General features: G+C 43.3%; 1 protein-coding gene across 1 annotated transcript; it reads left to right on the top strand.

Annotated features, from left to right (window-relative positions):
* The first annotated feature begins 1,596 nt into the window (after nt 1-1,596).
* tfap2d (transcription factor AP-2 delta (activating enhancer binding protein 2 delta)) lies at nt 1,597-17,178 on the top strand. Its single transcript, XM_062411697.1, has 8 exons — nt 1,597-1,635; nt 2,226-2,738; nt 6,290-6,350; nt 11,585-11,750; nt 13,440-13,558; nt 13,656-13,797; nt 14,568-14,681; nt 15,840-17,178. Exons 1-8 carry the CDS (start codon nt 1,597-1,599, stop codon nt 16,054-16,056), a joined length of 1,371 nt encoding a protein of 456 aa, XP_062267681.1. The 3' UTR covers nt 16,057-17,178.
* Nucleotides 17,179-21,338: the final 4,160 nt, after the last annotated feature.

A 21,338-nucleotide genomic window follows, 5' to 3' on the forward strand; every position in this document is an offset into this window, starting at 1 on the left:
AGACTGGACCTGTTTGTGTGATGGAGGATATCTCTCCTGCTTTTATTGTTGATTTTGAGGCTGTACACACAAACAAACAAAATCATCTCCTCTTCCATCCTCCTGCCAGGACCACCCTGAGGGCGCGTGCGTGCTCAGGTGAGTTACAGCGCGAGGAGAAAGGCAGAGAGAGAGAGAGGGAGAGAGAGAGAGAGGAAGAGAGAGAGGAAGAGAGAGGGGTCACAAGGATGACCGACTGACCGAAAAATAAAAAAAATCTCAGCTCCATAATATGCCAATAATAATTATTATATTAATAACAGACTGATACAATCAATTACAGGCTTATAATAAAAAATAACAATAGCAACAAATAATACAACATCAACTCTCACACACACACACACACAGGATGTTGTTTCAAAAATAGAAAAGCTCTCGTGCTTCTGTCGTTTTTTTCTTCCACAAAGACAACAGTCATAATACACCCCCCACCTCCTCCCTGCAGCCCCCTCCCCCATCAAAAGAAAATAAATATGAAATAACATTCATCAGACGCTGTTTTCCATGCACCACATGAAAACAAACAAAAAAACTAACAAAAATGGTAAATATGAGACACAATTGTCCATTAATTCATCACATTTAAAATAAATCGAACAACCAAAGTCAAGGTAATTAGCATTATTTAAAAAAAAATATTTTAAATAAAGAGATTTTTATTCTATTAGTTGAATTCCATCGATCCCGTTTTGACTACATCGAATGAATTTGTGGTGAAAATTAGCTAAATGTGTGTTTACCGGAAAAGCCTGCGCTTTAAAAAAACCGCCCCCAGAAATAATAAATAAAATAAAAAAATGAAAAATTCATCTGCATCGAAATCACCTCGTTTCCACGTGAACAAAATCCTCGTCGCGGCTGAAACGAAGCGATCACAGGCGTCTTCATACGGAAACAAAGGAAAAATCAATGTGTTATTCCGTTGATAATCATCGAAATTAGCTGCAGAGACTCACAAAGCAAACTCGCGTTTCCGTTGAAAAATCCGTTTAATTCGAGTAAAAAGGAAAAAACACAACAGAGCCGATGTTGAATAAAGAGAATAAGCAAAAAATAAAAATAAAGAGATATAATAAGCGAGTGGAGAAGGTGGCACAAAATAGAAAAAGGGTGGAAAAAGTCCAGAAAAAGGGTAGAAAATGTTGAAAGAAGCACTTGGTTCCTTATTAAGGCGAAGATACAATATTTATTCCGTGTCTCCTGGGATGCTCCGCTCCGTCTATTGTCCTCCCATTCCTCAGTGCTGATGCTTAATTTTCAAAACTTCTATATTACCAAGGGACCTACGACATCAGCCGAGAAATACCCTGCAAGTACAAAATCCGTGCGCCAGCCCCGTCCGTGCAGAGGGGAGACGCTCGCGTTCCGCCAGCTTTCTGCCGCCGTGCCCACACCGAGCGAGGGGGGACTTTTCCATTTCTCTCCAACCTTTTTTTACTGGGATTTTAACGCATTTTCATTTATTCTCGGCTGCTTGCTGCTGCTGCTACTCGATCGAGCTGCCGGAGAGGAGAGAGGCACCAAAAACAAAAACAGACTTTTGGAGAAGGCACAATGTCAGCGACCTTCCCCGGACTTGTCCACGACGCAGAGGTAAGGCTCTTTTATTTATCCTTTAATTCGTGGGATTATTTTTTACGTGCAGGAGAAGATATTATTCACTTTTTTAGGGGGTATTTGGACACGTGCGCTTTTATGCAGGGCTCTGCTCGCGTGGCTATTTAATTATAATAATAATACAGATGATGGTTATTATAATGTGCATGGAGGTAGGAATTAAAGGGGATTTTTTTTTATTGTGGGTAACAGTGTGATTAGAACACGTCAGGGCGGAACACTCCGCTGCGTCTTACCTCCTCGTGCACTGGGAGTGCTGGGACAGAGAGTCCTCCAGTTTAATAATAATAACACAGAACAGGCTCTTTTTTTTTAAACGAGTGGAGTGACAGGGAAGGGAGGAGGATAAAAAAAAATAGCGATGGCTCCTGTTGCCGTACTCTGCTCGTTCCCCTCCCGGGCGCGTGGAAGTGACATCTCCTTCAGGTGGTTTGGAGTGGGAGAAGCTCGCGGTGTGACTCGTGTTTCCTCGGTGTGTTCGGGGAGGCAGGCTGCGGAGGAGACACACCGGCTCCTGCTCAATGACACCGCGCGCACATCTCACCGGCTCCTTTATCCTCCTGCAGATACGTCACGACGGATCAAACAGCTACCGGCTCATGCAGCTCGGGTGCCTGGAGTCCGTGGCCAACTCCTCGGTCGCCTACTCCTCCTCCTCCCCGCTCACCTACCCGGCGCCGGCGGGGACGGAGTTCGCCTCGCCCTACTTCTCCGCCAACCACCAGTACACGCCCCTGCACCACCAGTCCTTCCACTACGAGTTCCAGCACTCGCACCCGGCCGTGGCCCCGGAGGCCTACGGGCTGAACTCGCTGCACTCGGGCCAGTACTACCAGCAGCTGCACCACGGGGAGCCCGCGGACTTCATCAACCTGCACAGCGCGCGCTCGGCCCTCAAGTCCTCGTGCCTGGACGAGCAGCAGCGGCGCGAGCTCGGCTGCCTCGACGCCTACCGCCGCCATGACCTGTCGCTGATGACGTCACACGGCTCCCAGGCCTACGGCATGCACCACGCGGACCAGAGGCTGCTGCCCGCCGCCGGCCTGGGGCTGCCTCCGGCCGGGGGAGACGACCTGCAGGTACCGGTGGCCTCCCTCCCCCTCTCCCATCCATCCATCCATCCATCCATCCTCCACCCCCCCTTTCACCTCTCTTCACCTGGGGCACTTCCTCCTGCCTCTAGTTCAATAACACCCACATAAAGTCTGACAGCCACTAGTAGCCCCAGTGTAGCCCCAGTGCCTCCAACTGAACACCCCCCTACCCTCCCCTTCTTTCAGTACAGCAGCTATTCCAACATGTTGAGGAGAAACCCGGCACCAGATGTCTGTGTCTGTGTGTCTGTTACATCTCAGGCAACACCACCCTCCCTCATACTTGGGAGCAGAAATAATATTGGCTTTATTCTTTTTATTTGGGAGGATTTATTCCAGCAGTCTGTGGAGCAGGCTGAGTAAATGTCAGCTGTGAAAGGCAGCCCCGCTTCTAAAGGTTAATTGACTGGCAGTCCATACAATCCCATTGTGAAGCCCGCCCTTTATTTCTCCATCAGCACACGTGACCCACATTTTACATAATTCTATTCGATGTAAAGAAATGGTCCGAGATGAAAACGGATTCGCACAGTGCTCCAGTGTGTGAGAGTGTGTGTGAGGGTGAGGGTGAGTGTGTCTGTGTGAGTGTGTGTGTGCTGGGGCAAAGAAAAGCCGCTGGTTGCTCTATTCTCCGGTAAAGGGCGGATTAACGGATCGGGGTTCAGGGCACAATGCCCGGCTCGGGCGCCATAAAGCACCGTAGTTTATCCAATTACCGACTTAACGTCAATCAACTTTGTTACTTATGCAGCGACATCTGAGCTGTTTAAACCTCGTCTGTGGTTAAAACACAGTTCAACACCGACACGTTAACCACATTTACCAACTCACGACATTTTTTACTTCACTACACTGAAAAGGATTTTTTTTTAATTCACTTTTTCAAAGTTTTAAAACTGGTTTAATTCTGGTTTAAAAATGACAATTAAATCCATTATAATCAGGCGTTTTTAAAAATATTTTAAAGTAAGATCATTTTAGTTTCATTGTGATGAATTTATTTAACTTTATTTAAAGGGTGTGGCAATAAGGATGATGATATATATTAAAATAATAAAGAGAATTGTTCCTAAATATAGATATTAAATGTGTATTTAAATGTAAATCGTACTAATTATTAATTATATTATGTACCTGTAATATTTGTATAATTTTTTTATTGATGTGTCTGACGTCAAGTTAAATATTCTAAATTATCTTATTTGACACTTAATAATTTGGTTAATTCAGTGATAAAAATTCACAAATATTCTACTCATATAAAATTATATATAGGTTTGCTTTGTTTGGTTCCGTTTGACTGAATTGTACTTCATATAATTTAATTGTACTTCCAATAATTCAATTGTACTTCAAATTATTCAATTTAACCTAATTTTAATCAATTTAACTTCACATTATTCAATTGTACTTCCACTGATTCAATTGTACTCCCTATAATTCAATTGCACTCCATATTATTCAATTTAAATATCATTATATTCAATTAACTTCATATTATTAAATATAACGCCATTGTATAATTATTATTCAATTTTACAGTATGATATTTAATTTAGTTTATACGATGGTTTATTTTACTATAATTAATTGTATTTTCTGTGAGTTTAATAGAGTTTATTTGAATTTATTTGAGTTTATTCGAGTTTCTCCTTTACTGAGCTCTCCTTCACCGTCGTGCTCCCCTTCGCTCCGGGCTGTGAGCCGCTGGTGGGTCGTGTCACCGCAGGTCTTGTGTATGTTTCTAAGCTGTCGGCGGCTCTGACCCTTTTCATTGAGCGAAGAAGAAAGGACCGGCTCGTGAACCTGAGCTCGCACGAGGCGGACGCATGAGCGGAACAGATGCGGCCACATGGTCTCGTGGAGCCTCGGTCGCATCTTTGAGCGCGTTAAAGAGATTTTCATGCGGAACAAAAGCAGCTGCCACACCTTTCCCCCGTCACTAAGCTAATTCATGCAGGACCTCTGCGTTTTGTATATTGATTTTATAATCACTTTAGCTCCGCAGCAGAAAGAAAAGGAACAGAGCCGGAGCTGGTTAAGAAAGAGCTACAACACGCTCCCCTCTTTTACTCCTGGTTTTAATCTGGGGCTTGTGCACGGTGCAGGCCTCCAGGCTCGCACGAGGGATTAAGTGTTTTCTGAATAAAAAGCGCGTGTTCCCCATTCGAGATGACATCGTTGATAGCACGAGAGGCTGATCTGGACCAAAATGGCGGCGGTAACAGGTCCCCCCCCTATGTATATATATATATATGTATTCTGCAGCCCTACATGTTGCAGTGTGCTTGTGGTGCTGAGCTGAAAACCCAACAGGTTGGCTGGTGGAGTCCTGGACGCCTAGGCTCATTTTTGAGTCTGGCTGCTGCTGGGTCGTGCTGTCCTCGCCTTATCGCCCCGAGCCTTTCGAATTAAGCTCGTTTCTGGCTGAGCCGTGAGCTGCATCCTTGATTCTGCTGCGCCCTCAGCTCCACTCAGACTCTGCTAAGTGATGAACACTTTCTAACAAAAAGGCTTCCACCGCTAGGAAACTGGGCGGATTGGCGGTGTGCCACAGGGCAGCACGGGTTTCTTCATCGATCTGGCGCGTCATGGATGCGCATTCTGACGCTTTTAGTGCGTAATTCCAAGGAGTTGATTATCTTGTGCTCAGAACCCAACCCTCCCCTATCATAATCACCCTCATCATTGTGTAACTATGTCACTTGAATGTTGCAAAATGTCCTTGATTTTAATACTCCATCATGTTTCATCATAATGGAGTATTTTTAAAATAAACCCTGCAGGTTTGTTTACACACCCACCACGTAACCAACACAGTGCTGACAGAAACCTGAAGGATCCATATAGAGACAATGGTTTCCAACCTAGGGGTCGAGCCCCTCCTTAGGGTCCACAAGATAAATTGGTCATGTAATGATTGACTTCCAGCAAATTTAGAGATTTATCCCTCAAGGTTTCTAAAGTAAAACCTTAATGTCAATCTAAAAAGAGAAAATCCCTTCACAGAAATATGCATTTAGGTTTATAGCAATCAAATTCAATCATAATTTACTTGTATATCCCATATTCACAAATCCAAGACTCAATCTGTGCAGGGAGCAACATCCTCTGTCCTTAACCCTCCACAAAATGTCTAAAAAAATATTTAAACAGGGGGAAAGTAGATGATATATGATATATGTCCTTAAGCCCCTAATATAATATTTAGACAGGGATCTGTGTTTCAGATCAATAACCTGTGTTTACCCCTAAATGTCATTATTAATGCTCAGTTTCACTTGAACCTCCTCAGTAGGTTCTAGTGTCATTGCAGCTGAGTGTTGTTCCACGGTGGGTTTAACTGCAGGTGCACCAGTACCTCCACTCACTGATCACAAACCATGACAGCTCCCACATAAAGAAGAAGGGGATTATTATCCGCTGCATGTGAAAACCTGACAGCTGCGTAAACTGCGCGTCTCCAGCGGTGCAAAAACATCTGGGTGAAGCGGTTTCACCTCCCGGCTCGCGCTAATGAGTGCGTGTCTCCGCAGGGCTCCGTGGAGGCGCAGTGTGGGCTCGTGCTGAACGGCCAAGGGGGCGTCATCCGGAGAGGTAAGGCCCCGTTATTATTACTATTATTTTTTATTCTTACCGGAGGCTCGACACGACGAGACAGCGGCGGCAGGCAGACAAACAGGCGGGAGCTTCCCTCTCTTGTCTCCTGTCAACCGCTTCCCCGCCTGTTTAAACACTAACACACTGTGGTACACGCGCACAGACGCACCGACTGTCACTCAACACACACCGGGTTGTTTTCATCAGTCACTCGAAAGGGCTTTGAATCTTACTGAGAGAAATTAAACCGAGTGTCGAGAATAACACGTGGTCATTTAAGATTTATTAAATATAAACGCACTATGTACAGAGAAACGTGTATTTGACATATATACACACACACACACAGTGTTGTTAAAGCGGCGCCTACAGGTTTGTCTTCAAACAGGAAGTGTCTGTTGTAATGCAGACTGACTGACAGCTTGCCTTTGTTTCCGTAAAACAAACTATTTTAATATTAATCAGATCATAAAATTATTATTAGGAAAAGATAAGATAAATTCAGTTATTATTGTACTCATTGTGGATGATCAGGTTTTTATTCTGTAATTAATTCAAACAGGAAAACACGGGAAATATGATGTATTGATATTTTGCCCAATGAGCCTATTTATGCTATAATCTTATATTTCTAATGACCAAACAAATATCAGAATTTAAGGTCTATAATGATGTAAATAAGAGATATAGCTCATCCTCATGATATCCTCCCTTTATTGTGCAATGAATGTAAATAGAAAAATACAGGCATTACTAATGTATGGCCCAATTAGCCTGTTTATATAATCCTATATTTTTTCTAACCTGTGGAAAATAAGAAAAACAAATACCAGTCTATTAAGTTATTTATAATCTCAGAAAAGGGACTATATCATCATTAAATTAAAGGTGTATACGGTTTATTGTCAAAATAAATGTAATTCTATAAATAAATGATAGATAAACATTAACATGGTGGCCCGTGGTTAATATAGATGAGATTTGCCTGAAACTAAAAATGCAATTTTAATTCAGCTGTCGTCTGCATTTATCAGGTGTTTGATTCCTCCTGCAGAACGCCATTTAATCTGTATGTGTGTCATCGAAGGCCTCGTGTTGTTATTTGTGGTTTGTGTGTGTTGTTATTTGTGGTTTGTGTTGCGAATGGCATCACAGGGATGATCACAGGGCCTGCGTGGTGCAGACTTGTGGAAGCTGGTGGTATGTGTGGCAGCAGCTCGAGGTGTGAGCACGAAGCTGTGGACTCAGGTGAAGCTGTGCACCTGTCACTTTCCTCTTGCGTGGCTGTGCGTGGCTGTGCGTGGCTGTGCGTGGCTGTGCGTGGCTGTGCGTGCTCCATCAAAGCCAGCTCCTGCTCCTCCGACTCTATGCGTGTGCAGCTCTCCACGCAGAAGAGCAGCGGCTGAGTCTCGGGGTTTAATTTTCCATCAGCCCTTCCGAGGTGTTGGGGCTTTTCTCCCGGATTGACGCGGGAATCCCTGCGCTATCACTTTCGGTTAATGGTGCGCCATACTTGGCCCTGAGCTCAGCCGCTGCAACCATCACAACCAATAATCTTTGCTTTACCTCCCGCTCCCGTATCGATAGCTTCTCTCGCCTCGGGCGCACGCTTTGATATGTTAATGCGGAGCGGGGCCCCGGATTCAGCCGAGATCATATTAATGTTGTTCTTTCTGACTGCGGCTTTGGCGGCATGAATATTCACACAACCTTTTTCAAAAGAAAAAAATCACTCCGCTACTTAGGAGGAGTCGTCTGTGTTTTTAATCACCCCCCCCCCCCCTTCTCTCTACACTGCAGCAGCACATCCAGCTGATCTGTGGGAGGCGCGCCCCCGACACTACAAAGCGTGCACGCGCCTCCCTCTTTCCCTGTCAAGACATCTCTTCCTCTTCCTCGTCCTCTTCTTCTTCTTTTTGGATTTGTAAACACTCGTTGTTAGATTTTGAGGAAAACGACATTTGGCTCGTGTCTCCCTTTTTCTTCTTTAATTTTCGCGGGAAACTTGTAAAAAAAAAGGCGCTTGATTCCGCGTGTGATCCCGCCCGCCGCTCGCGCCGCCGCCCGAGGCTACTCTCCGCTGCTTAAATACCGTTATCGCCTCTGGGCCCGCGCGCGGCACCGACCGCTCCACCGGCAGCAGCTCTTTTCGACCGCCCTTGGCAACGTGAAATACAAACTACTTTGAATCAAAACATTTTTAGGCGAATTAATATGATGTGAACCCGCGGCTTTCAGAGGCGCGCGCCCCTGTCAGAGCGCGTGAGGCTGACAGACAGGCCGGGCCCCGGTTGGTGTCACACACGCAGACAGAGACGGACTTCACACACACAGACACACACACACACACACACACAGTCACACAAAAGGAGAGAAACACCCTGTTCTTCATTTAGTGATGATCATTCTACTCTGCGTCCATTTCTATGAACACATGGAGGAAGTCTGAAGTGGAAGCTACAGTTTGTCTCATAATAATGTGACGACTCACATTATAGTGTGATTATAACTCAGGTTATATGCATGTCACTTTATTTTCAGAACAATTAGCTGAGAAAGGATTGATCCCTAACCTTAACCCTAACCCTAACCCTAACCCTAAACCTAACCCTAACCTTAACCCTAACCCTAACCTTACCATAATCTAAACCCTCAAACATTCATTTTAAAAGTGAGGAAGGGCAAAAATGTCCCCACGCTTAAAATGGTCCACACAAGTACAGTACAGGCTCACACAAACACACAGACACACACACACAGACACACACACACACACAGAGACACAACCAATAGTATCCGTAGATTCCCTTGACTGGAAATGGTCCAGGCTTGACAGCCATGTCTGAAATACAACTCCCATACTGCCTTGCTCAAAGTGCTGCCCTCTGGACTACAGCAGCCTTTTGTCTCCTCAGCGTTATGATGTCACAGGCGACAGTCGCTGTCCACGGTGCTGAACCTGGACCTTTAACACGGCTGCACTTCCTGTTTCCACCATAAATCAATCTATTTACCAGATTGTTCTGATTTCACAGATGACACGCGGTCACACATGAGGTTTAGCTGTCGGCCAAATTGTCCACAATGCCCCTGGAAAGATAAGCCAAGCCTCGCCTGCAGCGGCGTCCCACTCGGCCTAAATGGCGTCATTTCCTTCATTCCATCATATCCAGCACGCGGCCTCACAACAAAGCGACACACCCTGCTGTTAGATTTGATAATGAGGCAGATGAATAATAGAATATAGCCTACAGTACATCAGACGGAGAACCTTGCGTCTCGGCTCCTTGAGACGTGGGTTCGAGTGAAAGTTTAATAATAATAGGGCGACTCAGAGCAGTCGATATATTCCAGGAGGATCCAGCGAGACTGATTCAGATGCAATTAATAATATGAAAGAGCCTTCACCATCACAGCCGCCATCATTTATTCACACATCCAGGAGCCTCAAGTACACAATGAAGTCGGCGTGGCGGTTGTTGGAAGGTGATTAAAGGGAGGTTTTGTTTCTGCCTCCCGGGATTCCAGCCGACAGTTCCTACATACAGGCAAATATTGAGCTGGAACAGAATTACCAATATATGTACATAGTAAAAAAAATAGTAATATTTAAGTAGTGAAAAGGAGGATGACGAAGAGCTGAGAGGGAAAACATCGATCATGCCCAGGGAGGATTAACTACTTGGTCATATGTATGTTTATGGGCTGAGTGAAGCTCTACACAATAATTACTGTCTTGACTTTAGATTAAAATAATATTTAATCATATATTTTGTTTACAGCTATACACTGAGGTGAGTGCAAGGAAGATTTAAAACAATAAGCAGCGAAGCGTAAAGAAATAACCGCTCAATAACAAAACACATTTCTTCTTTGGTTGATTTTGAATTTGGCAAAATAAACTGGGTGATGAAGTGAGGACTGACGGACTGAGAAAAGATACATAAATAAAAACACACAATTTTACATGAACAAAATCTGTCTCCTTTTTTGGAGTTGACTTTAACTGTAAAAACAAATTAACGTGTTTAATTTTTTTGTGAATCCAAAACACATGTGAGGTCGAGAAGGATTTGGTTTTATTTCGTGTATCCTCTGTGACTCATTGTTCTCAGGCTCTTCAAAGTCGACCTCCTGCACTAAAAGTAAAGTGCTGTTGTTATGAATCACAGCAGCATTGCAACACGAGGTATCCCACAAAAGAATAGATAATGTCTTTTTTTAAACAATACGTTGGCTTCTTGTCTTACGCTTTGATAGGGTAAAATGTATTATAACAAGCAGTAGTGGTAGTATTAGTAGTAGTAGCAGTAGTAGTATGTTGAGATAGTACTTCACTTGGCATCTTTACTAAACTTGATTGGGTTGATGATACATACAGCATCCCTTCACAAAGTTCCGTGGTAATCTGTCCAGTAGTTCTTACGTACTCCTGTTTACTAACAAATGCACATACAAACTTTAACTATAAATAAACATATAATCATATTTCATACATGTGAAGGTGAGAGTGATTTTAAAGCAGTTGGTTTCGACAGAACCTTGTGGTGACGTCCTCAATGTGTGTGAACGTGAACAGTGGAATCCAAACCAAACTTTTAAATCCATTTTACTAAACAAGCAAATATTTTCTTGGTTTGCCCCCGATTTTGCCCAAAGGTTTCTCAAAAGCCTGTGCACTGTGAAGACAATTACAAACACAGTAGAACGCACCAAAGGCCGGGTCAGCTGACATCCTGACCTACCCCCCCCCCCCTCCCCCATTGAGCCCTGCAGCTTCACACAGAGGAAGAAAAGTGGCTTAAGTCAAGAATTTCACCATTAATTCACAAAAAGTGAAAGCTCGAGACCAAGCTCGAGCTTGGAAACCTACAAGACATGTCCACGGCTCTTTTGTTTAAAGTTTTGCAGAAGGGATTGTTTACTTTCTTTGTCATGATCTATTCATATCAGCTTCATGTTGGTTTATCTCATTGAAAAACACCTGTATAGGTTATTTAAATTCCTATAAGACACTTGTAGACTTCACTGATGCCCTGATTGTGCATCTCGAGCCATTTTCAATAATCCGATTTGAACACGTTTAAAGATCCATTTTCTGCCACATTTGAAAAGTGCCCTGAGATACTTGTGTTACTATTTTGCTGCTGAATCTTGTAAACTACATTTCTAGCAACACTGCTGTTGTGGAGCCGTTTTGTAACAGGTGTTGTGGTTGTTTGTGTGCGCAGGAGGGACGTGTGTGGTGAATCCTACAGATCTGTTCTGCTCGGTACCGGGTCGACTGTCCCTGCTCAGCTCCACCTCCAAGTACAAAGTCACCATCGCCGAGGTGAAAAGACGACTGTCCCCGCCAGAGTGCCTCAACGCCTCCTTACTGGGCGGCATATTGCGCAGGTCAGTACAAAGACACACACACACACACACACACACACACACACACACGCAGAGGAGAGATCTGACTACAGCCAGCGTCCTTAATGTCTCTAAATGAAACACAGACGTATTTTTTAAAGACAAGTCAAACTGAGAGCATCGTTTTTAAAGCTCTTTCATTTCTGCTGCCTTGGACTCTTTCCTTTTCTTAATTTGAATTGATCATAGCCTAAAAGCTCCACATTAAACCATTTGATCTGTTTCTATTTCTAAAATTACGTCTTTGCAGCTTTTAAAGAATAATTTCTACCGTATCTACAATTACAAGACGTTCCTCACTGGGAGTCCGGGCCTAAAACTTCCCGCTGTACATGGATCTCTCGGTGGGAGACGCCACTCAGTATCAGCCCAACGGAAAGAAAGATTGAATTATGCAAAATAATACACAAACACAAGCTATTAGCAACAACAAATTATTTTAAACATTAAAATACTGTAAAAATGACCCTAATATTCTGTCCACCTCATGTATGCAGCCAAACTACTATCAAAATAGACCTCAACTATAAGAATGTGACAGAATGGAGATTTTAAAAGGAAAAAAGGTTATTTATAAGCCTGAATCTGGCCGGCGAGTCTTTGTAGCCCAAAGATGAAACAGGGGGTTGAACAGTATCGCGCCCACAAAGACGGCTGTAGGCGAACGCGTGGCCCCGGTCTGCACGTGCCGCCGTGGCCCCGGGAGCCAGAGGGAGGCGAGACCGGGCCAGAGCACGTCAGGATCAGAGGAGCCAGAGGAAAGCAAGAGTTGCCAGCGCTGTATTATTGATGAGGTGCGAGAGAAAGGGAAGGGGGGGAAGAGGAGATAGAAAGAGGGAGAGAGGGCATAAAGGGAAGGGGGGAGGAGGAGGAGGAGAGATAGACAAAAAAGGGAGAGAGAGAGATAGAGGATGGCTGGTCCTACAAGATGGGAAATAAACAAAGAATGAAAGAAAACGTGCGAATAGACAAATTAAATCACATGTGTCGCAGAAATGCTTTAGAACTTGTATTTGTGTCGTTTACCAGACGTGAAGACTCTAACCAACAATAAATCAGTTAAAAACCTTTTATATAGACATTTATCTTTTATTTTATCATACATTTACTTATAATATCCTGTTTTCCTGCAGCCTTGTTGTCGTGTCTGTGCTTTTATTGTGGTGTAATGGATTTGGGTAAACACACTATTTTTTTAGCTCAACAACTTTTGTTTTGGGAACACGTCAAATAAAAAACATGATCGATTTGGAGATGAACAGCTCTGTTCAAAGTTTTACTCAAAGTTTAAGGAAGAAAAGGAAACTACAGGGACTTCAGCTTCCAAAATAGCTCCTACTCACTGTGGGTATGGAAAAATGGTTCTCAATCTATAAATGAAGAAACTCCTGGGAACCAGTATCCACATCTATGTATAACAGAAGCATATTCCACACGTAATGAGGTGACATGTTCTTTGATTTCCTAATTAATTTCACAGCTTTGTCAAAGCAAAGAAAAGACAATCTACATTCTTCCCTCGTTACGAGCAAGACTTTAATTAAACACACGTTTCTTTGTAGAAGAAGGAGAACTCAGGATTTGAATCTGCTGGTGATGTGTGATCCAGATATTCAGGTCCTTTGATGATTTGTGGGAAATGTGATGTAAAGTTATTTTCCTCTCCCGCAGAGCGAAGTCTAAGAACGGAGGCAGGTGTCTTCGGGAGAAGTTGGACCGTCTGGGCCTCAACCTGCCGGCAGGACGGAGGAAAGCTGCCAACGTCACACTGCTCACCTCCCTGGTGGAAGGTGAGGCACAAACACCCCCCCCACACACACCCTCTTTTTCACATTCAACCCTTTCAAGCATTTGCTTCATCAGTATTGTTGTTTTGGATGTGTTCAGGTGAGGCGCTCCACCTGGCGAGGGACTTCGGCTACACCTGCGAGACAGAGTTCCCCAGCAAGGCGGTGGGGGAGCACTTGGCGAGGCAGCACAGTGAGCCCAAAGAAACCAGCGCGCGCAAGAAAATGGTTCTGGCAACAAAGTAAGAGCTCGCACACACACTCAGACACGCAGTGACACTCACACACAGACACACAAACACATGGATTAGCTGGGAAAGGAAGGAGGCGTCTTGAAAACTGTCTTAAACTGTCATCTGCAAGATACTGTTTATTTGATTCCTCCACTGTCCTGATGTCAGTGGTTTACCTTCATGGTTCCAGATGTGCAAACGATTTATTCCATCACTAACCAGACATCTTGAGTGAAATCTGTGATAGAAGTCGGTTTTAATAGGAAATCAGTTGTTGCATTGCTCCTGCAAGAGTCGAGCAAATTACTAAAACTACAATCAAGGTTAAGAAGCAATAAATGGAAACGTTACTCAACACATTATAAATTTGTCTTTTGTGAATTAAGACGTCTTCAAAAACACTTTTCATGCATTAAACATGTTAATTTTGGGACGAGCACGACTGCAGATTGAGAACTGAACATGCTGAAGGGGAATCAGCTCCCACTCGTTTCTCACTATAGGCTGAACTGCAATGATTTTCAAAGGCAGAATAAAAGTAACACAATCCAAACCCAGTCTGGAGAAATGTGTGAGACCGACGTTTTTTTGGATTCACGTCGTGTTTTCTACGGATCGACACTGAACTCGTCGGCTCAGAGGAAATATTGTTTGTGTGGGTTGATGCAAAACCTTGAGGATGGGTAGAAGAAGGGGGGGGGAAAGAAATAGCGACAGTTGTGCTAGAGACAGATGGTAAACCCTCCCTCCCTCCCTCCCTCCCTCCCTCTATCCAACAGGCAAATCTGTAAGGAGTTCCAGGACTTATTGAGCCAAGACCGCTCTCCTCTGGGCTCGTCCAGACCGACCCCCATCCTGGACCTGGACATCCAGAGACACCTCACACACTTCAGGTAACACACACACACAACAACTAACAATGCACCCTAATAACAATCAGGACTCACGCTCTGCAATTCAAACCGAGCAGAGACTCGTTTTCCTTGGAGAAGCCGTCTCTCCGATCTGGCCCTGACCTCTTTGCCATTTCCCAAAATGTGCAGCTGTGCAGTTTTGCTGTTTGGCAGCGGCACCAGAGACGGAGGCAGCAGAGGCTTGTTAGCAGAAATGTCACAACTATGGTGTCGGCCTTCGCAGAATGAACAGAGTCTCATCGAGTGTCCGAGGGGACAAGATCCAGTTTTCAGATATGAGCTTAGCTGTAGAAACACAGATGTGAAGGAGGGGACGACAACAGGTCCGGTTGGAAAAGGGAACCTGAGATTTCAGTGTTTTTCGAATGGTCACCAGTGAGCATTTATTTGACTGGGAGGTCAACTCCTTTAATATGGTTATCGTGGTGTACAAACTATTTTTGAGCTGATCAAATTATGTTTTTGATGGCCATAAAAATCCAGTTTAGATTTTGAAAACCGATACAGCTGTTATACGTAATAAAACCAGTGTATAAAACATCTGTATCCATATTAGTGCTGCAACTAAACATGATTTTCATTGATAATTGTTCTGGCCTCACTAATGTAAAAGATGAATGCAATCAAACCCGTCCAAAGCTTCAAATATGAGGTTTGCTTAAAAGAGTTGTGAGAACATGGAGAGATTTGGCATGATTGCTGTTTTTTCCCCAAAATTAACTTAATCAATTCCATGAGCCATCGTTTTTATCACCAATCTTTATATTATGTGTTCAAACTTAACGATATTCAAGCTTAGAATTTACTAGAACAGTGAGTATTCAGTGTTTCTAACCCTAACCCCATGAGTTATAATGGAAACAGGGTGGAGAACAGCACTTAGACCATCAGAGGACATTTAAACTCTTCTCTGAAAGGGGTTAGTCCGACCAAAGGAACTCTTTCAGGAGGATTAGAAGCTGCACAATGCAGGGGGGAGGAGGGGGGGGGGGGGGGGGGGGGAGAGAGAGAGTAAAAGAAACCTGCATCACCCCTGAACGTACCACTGATGTCCTGACTCTTACTTGCACCCACATGGAACAGATGGCTCTGAGTGTGTCCTCACGGTGAATCTCTGCTCCTCTCTCCCCATGACAGTCTGATCACTCACGGGTTCGGCACGCCGGCGGTCTGCGCGGCCCTCAGCACCTTCCAGACGGTCCTGAGCGAGATGCTCAACTACCTGGACAAGAACTCGAGCGGGAAGACGGGCGGACCCAACGACCAGCAGATCAACAGCAGCTCGGAAAAGACGCAGCTCCGGAAAACAGCCGAGCCCCAGAGCAAAGACGGGAAAACGGAAAAGACTGAGTAGCCCCCCCATCCGCCTGGTCCCCGTGCCTTGGAGCGCTGCATTTAGGAGTGTGTGTTTGTACGAGTGTGTGTGTGTGTGTGTGGGTGTGTGGACTCAGAAAGGATTTGTTAATTCCCAGGCATTACTGTGTCTTCATTGGGACAATTCATATTTATTGTTATTTATTTACATTGTGTTGTGATGCAACACGAACTGGAAGTGTCCCAAATAAGACTTCCTCTGTAAGTGTGTGTGTGTGTGTGTGTGTGTGTCTGTGTGTGTGTGATGACAAGGGGGAGCCTCACCATGGAGACAGTTGTGACTCATCCAAGACATTTTTGTTTATTTATTATTTGGAAAACAGGAAGTAAACATGGACATATACTGACGTCAGGGTTTTCCAGGACAGGGGTTGTACCACACAATACACAACACAACACACACACACACAGACACACTAAAGGGTTTGGGGACAATTTGATTCCAATCCACTTGATTCAGGTGGATTTTCTGCAGAAATACAAAAAACGATTCACCTTTCTATTCTCTGACGCTTCATTTTTATCTGTTTTGTATTAAATTGTCCAACAAATGTCTGACATCCACCACAAAAGTCCCAGTTTTGCTTCAATTGAAATTGTTTTTCACTTTCCAAACACAAAACGGACCCTGACCCGAACCAGGACACATGCACACACTCTCACAAACACACAACCTGTCATGCAAACCCCTCCTGGACCTCGACACACACACACATTTGTCTTTATTATTTCTCCGCCCTACAATCAGTGCCATAGCAGCCAGTGTGTTTACCATGTGGACGACAGAGAAAGGGAGACTGTAATGCCACTGCCTGGGGTGGGATACACTTCTGTGTGTGTCTGTGTGTGTGTGAGTGTGTGTGCCAGAGATCAAGTGAGTGAAAGCGAGACAGGAGAGAGAGAGAAGGGTCCAACTCAGCCATTTTGTAGAAGGTGACTCTGCGGTTGCCGGTGTTTCTCCTCCCTGTGCATGTGTCTATCTTTGTACACTCCCCCTGACCGCAAGTTCAGCCGCCACGAGCTCCGACCGACTCGCCCATGAACATTTGTAAAGATATATATAAATATTTAAATTACTTTTCTTGTAGGTTTTAACTATATACATGTGTTAAAAAATCCCTACCTTCTCAAAATGCTGGTGTTCAATAAAGACAGTTGTGTTCTAATATTTGCTCTGGCTCTCTGAGATGTGCTGCATCACAAACACACACACACACACACACACACACACACACTCCACAGGCTATATAAACATATACAGAGTAGGTAACAGAGCGAGTGAAGACTAAAGAGAAGCAGCAGCGATCAAAGCCGTCGAGTGTGACTTATCCAGACGAGTTCACAGTGTTGAAATTATAAAAAAGTCAGAGTTCCTCTCTAATGTTGTGCGAGCAGCCTCGTACCTACAGAGGAGTTCAAACGCCTCCTTTGTGCACAAGAGCATGTGTGTGTTTTTCTTCTAGTTTGTGCGACTTCTATCGTTTCTCCTGCTTATTTATATTTCAAAAAAAAAAAAGAAGGAGAGAAAACTCAGACGATAAACCTGAGAGAGAGAGGAGCAGCTGCCTGCTCTGTGCTTTCTGTTTCTCTGCCTTTAATATTCCACTCCTTTACATGGAGGTCACGTCCACTGCACAACACACAAACACACACACACACACAGACAGACACACAAACACATAAACAGACAGGATGCATTTCCAGTGACGCCTGTGCCGGTTTGTCACACTCAATCACCGCGAGTGAAGCCTCAGGTGGAGGAGACGTGGAGCGACGTAAAGGGAAGGAAGTGACACAGGGGCTGAATCCCAGTATACTCCCAGTCCTACTCCCATTGTTTGCTCTGGTGTTTGACAGACGGGGGAAACCTGACACATGTAAACACATAAACAAAGACCAAACGTTGTGGATGCACGGTTAAAATGTCCAGAAACGCACGTGTGTCACAGAGTGAATTAGAGTTTTCCCTCAAGTGTTTATATTTTTCATTTTAACAGCAATTTACAGCCATTTATTGTGTGTGGGTCCTCTGGGATCAAAGTGAAAACTGATATTTCAACACAGAATCTTGATTTAAACTTTAACACTTCACAGTTTCAACCACAACAATTAAAAACATTGGAAGGAGCAAAGTAAACAACATGGAGACAAACCGGATTTAACACACGTCCTGTGCAGAAACCACCGTTTGCATAAAAGAAGTTATCACAACACTTTGTCCTGTTGCAGAGACAATTACTGGTTAAAGTGGCAAAAGGAAAATTAATAAAGAATCTTTATAATTGTTTAAAATCATCGATGAACAATGTTCTCGGCTCAGATGTGAGGATTTGCTGCTTTTCTCTCTGTTACATTAATTGATTAATTGAATCTTGAATGTTATTTTGACCGGAAATTACACATTTTTACTATTGTCAGACATGTTATGGACAAGATAGTTATTGAAAACTAAATCAAATATTATTAAATTATTCTAAAAGTCCTGTTTTACTTATGACAGTAATGTTGACTTAATGATATACAGTTGAGTTTGGTTACTGTTCCAGGTTCCAGACTTGTTCATAAACAAAATGCAGAAGGAGTTTATAGTTTATTTTAGAAAAAGAAGATAATTTGATGAAGTTATTTGTTGGATTCCTGGAAACACACTTGGTGACACATCTTCATGACGTCGGAGAAGATGGAGCCTGACAGTGTTTACATTCTTCTCACCAGCAGGAGGTGGATTGAAATGTCGTCTCCACCAGATCCAATGACATTAACGCAGAATTTGATTGTTTTGGACGGTTCACACGAGAAAGAACAAAAAAATAATAATCATCTTACACGTTGTTGTTGTTTTTAAATATGGCAGTTACCAAGCAACCAACAATGTATGGACGGAGCTCTATCCAATCTCCTGCTTTTATTTTGAAAAGAACCCCTCAACCCCCCTCGATGCTTTAATTACTTGTTCCTGCTGTCATGTGATGAGAGGAACCTTCCTTCATGTCGATGCGGGAGAATCATCCTGATGTGTAATCAAACTGCTGCGTCTCCACCGGCCTGTGTGGAGATGTTCAACACAGTGATGTGTATGAAGCCGAGCAGCTTTCCAAATTGGCTCTTTGATGGTTTACTGCATCTCACTGGAGGGTATGAGCAGCAACAAATGAGCACAAACACACACAGACACACACACAGACACACACTCGCTCAAACACACACGCAGAGAAAATAAGTTGATCACACTGTTTTCTATCCGCTGCATGATAAACACGTGAAGAAGCTGCCGCTGCTCGACCCCGCATTAGAATAATAAGCAGCTTGATCAAAATGAGCTGGAAAGAAAATTTAAATCGATTCGCTGCCTCTGCCGGAGTTTCTGTAAATTGACAAACGTACAAGAAGGAATCACAAGTTTGACATCAGCGGTGTATAATGTGATGGGTGGGGGGGGTGGGGGGGGGGATGCATTATTCACACGCAGCTATTGATCGTGTAACAATGCAACGCCCCGGTTATCAGCACATTAAGCAGCTCCTCCACTATTCAGCCTTCAACGTGTGTGATATTGTTTATTATATTGATATTTGTGAAATCACGTCAACGCAGGTGTGTGCACGTGGAAGTGCGCGTGTCCCTCCAACGACGAGTGCTGCCATTTATACAGAGTCTGAGTTAACCAGCGTCTCAGTGGGACTGGAGCTCCTGCCGACTGAGCCCCACGAATACCAAACTCTGCCAACTTCTAAGCCCCATCTCTGCAGTGTCTCTGCTCTGAAGCTACATAACCCTCCTCCTCCATCATCCTCCATCCTCATCCATCCTCTACATCCTCCTCATCCTCCTCCTCTTCCTCCTCCATCCTCCTCTTTCTCCTCCTGCCTGGCTTCGCTGCTAAAACCTCTTCCTCCTCTGTTCTGATCCCGTTCTGTCCCAGGAACACTCACAGCCTCTTTCTCCTCAAGCCTCCACAGCGACACTGTCTGTCAACCCAACACACACACAGACTCACACAGACACACACAGACACACACTGCAAAAAGACAGAAACACCCTGTTCTTCGTTTAGTGATGATCATTCTACTCTGCTTCCTTTTCGGTGAACTCACACTGGGAGGAAATCTGAAGTGGAAGCTACAGTTTGTCCAACAATGCAACACAACAGAGTTTGATCGACATTATAGTACGACTGTAACTCAGGTTTTACAGATGTCACATTATGTTTATAACAATCAGTGCCTCTTCAAATGTTTTAACAGCAGACACATTATGATCTGATATAAAAAAAGCACAGGCGTAAATATTATTGGCTCGATTCTATTCTAGAAAGAAACTGGATCATTAATGTCTTCCTTTACATCTCTGCTCTCCCTCCGGTCACATATTGAAATGTGTTTAAAAGGTCTATTTTAAATTATAAACGTACAAATATATATATATATATATATATATATATATTAATCTTGGTATATTTGTCTATGTGCGGTCATATTTGTTGACACTTTCCTTAATGGAGCCACGTTTAAAGGTTTAAGACACAGTTGTGAGGCTGATTGTCAAGAAGCTGATCCCAGGTCTCCATGCTGGTGCCTCCTGCTTTCTGTGGTGCTCTAGCGTAACCTAGTGGTCCAAAGCTGAACTGCAGCCTGAGTATGCACAATTTGATGATGATGATAATGTGGCTGGTTTGACACTGGATTAGGTTTGAAAACAATAATTATATAGAAATAATACACACATAGAAGAAGAGTTAAGTTGTTGTTATACTTGTTGAATAATTACATTATTTAAATGAATGTGTCCATCCAGAACGTTGCATCGATTTTTGAAAATAATACAAATGTTCTAAAAGGTTTAGAAATTATAAAAAGACTTTCGCGAAAAACAAATGTAAACTTAACACAAATGTAAATATTTATGCTCATTGATTAATCCATATTTATATATATATATATATATATATATATATATATATATATATATATATATATATATATATATATATTCTACACACCGATACAGATTTTCTCTTCATCCAGAGAATATTGCAGGGCTTTTGTTGAGCTATTTAATTAATAATAAAATTATTAATTGTATCAATTTCTTTCGCTTTTCATCAGCACTTGTGTTCAACACATATAAAGGAAACAATTAAAGGATTATTCCACAGTTTTTACACCTTAAGTCCAGTTGTTTACCACGTTTATTCTGCTGCTTCTCCCTGAACAACCTTAATATTAGTCGTGATGCTTAAGAGAAATCCTACAGGATGTCTTC

Source organism: Platichthys flesus, chromosome 18, assembly GCF_949316205.1.
Source record: "Platichthys flesus chromosome 18, fPlaFle2.1, whole genome shotgun sequence".
NCBI classification, from domain to species: Eukaryota; Metazoa; Chordata; class Actinopteri; order Pleuronectiformes; family Pleuronectidae; genus Platichthys; species Platichthys flesus.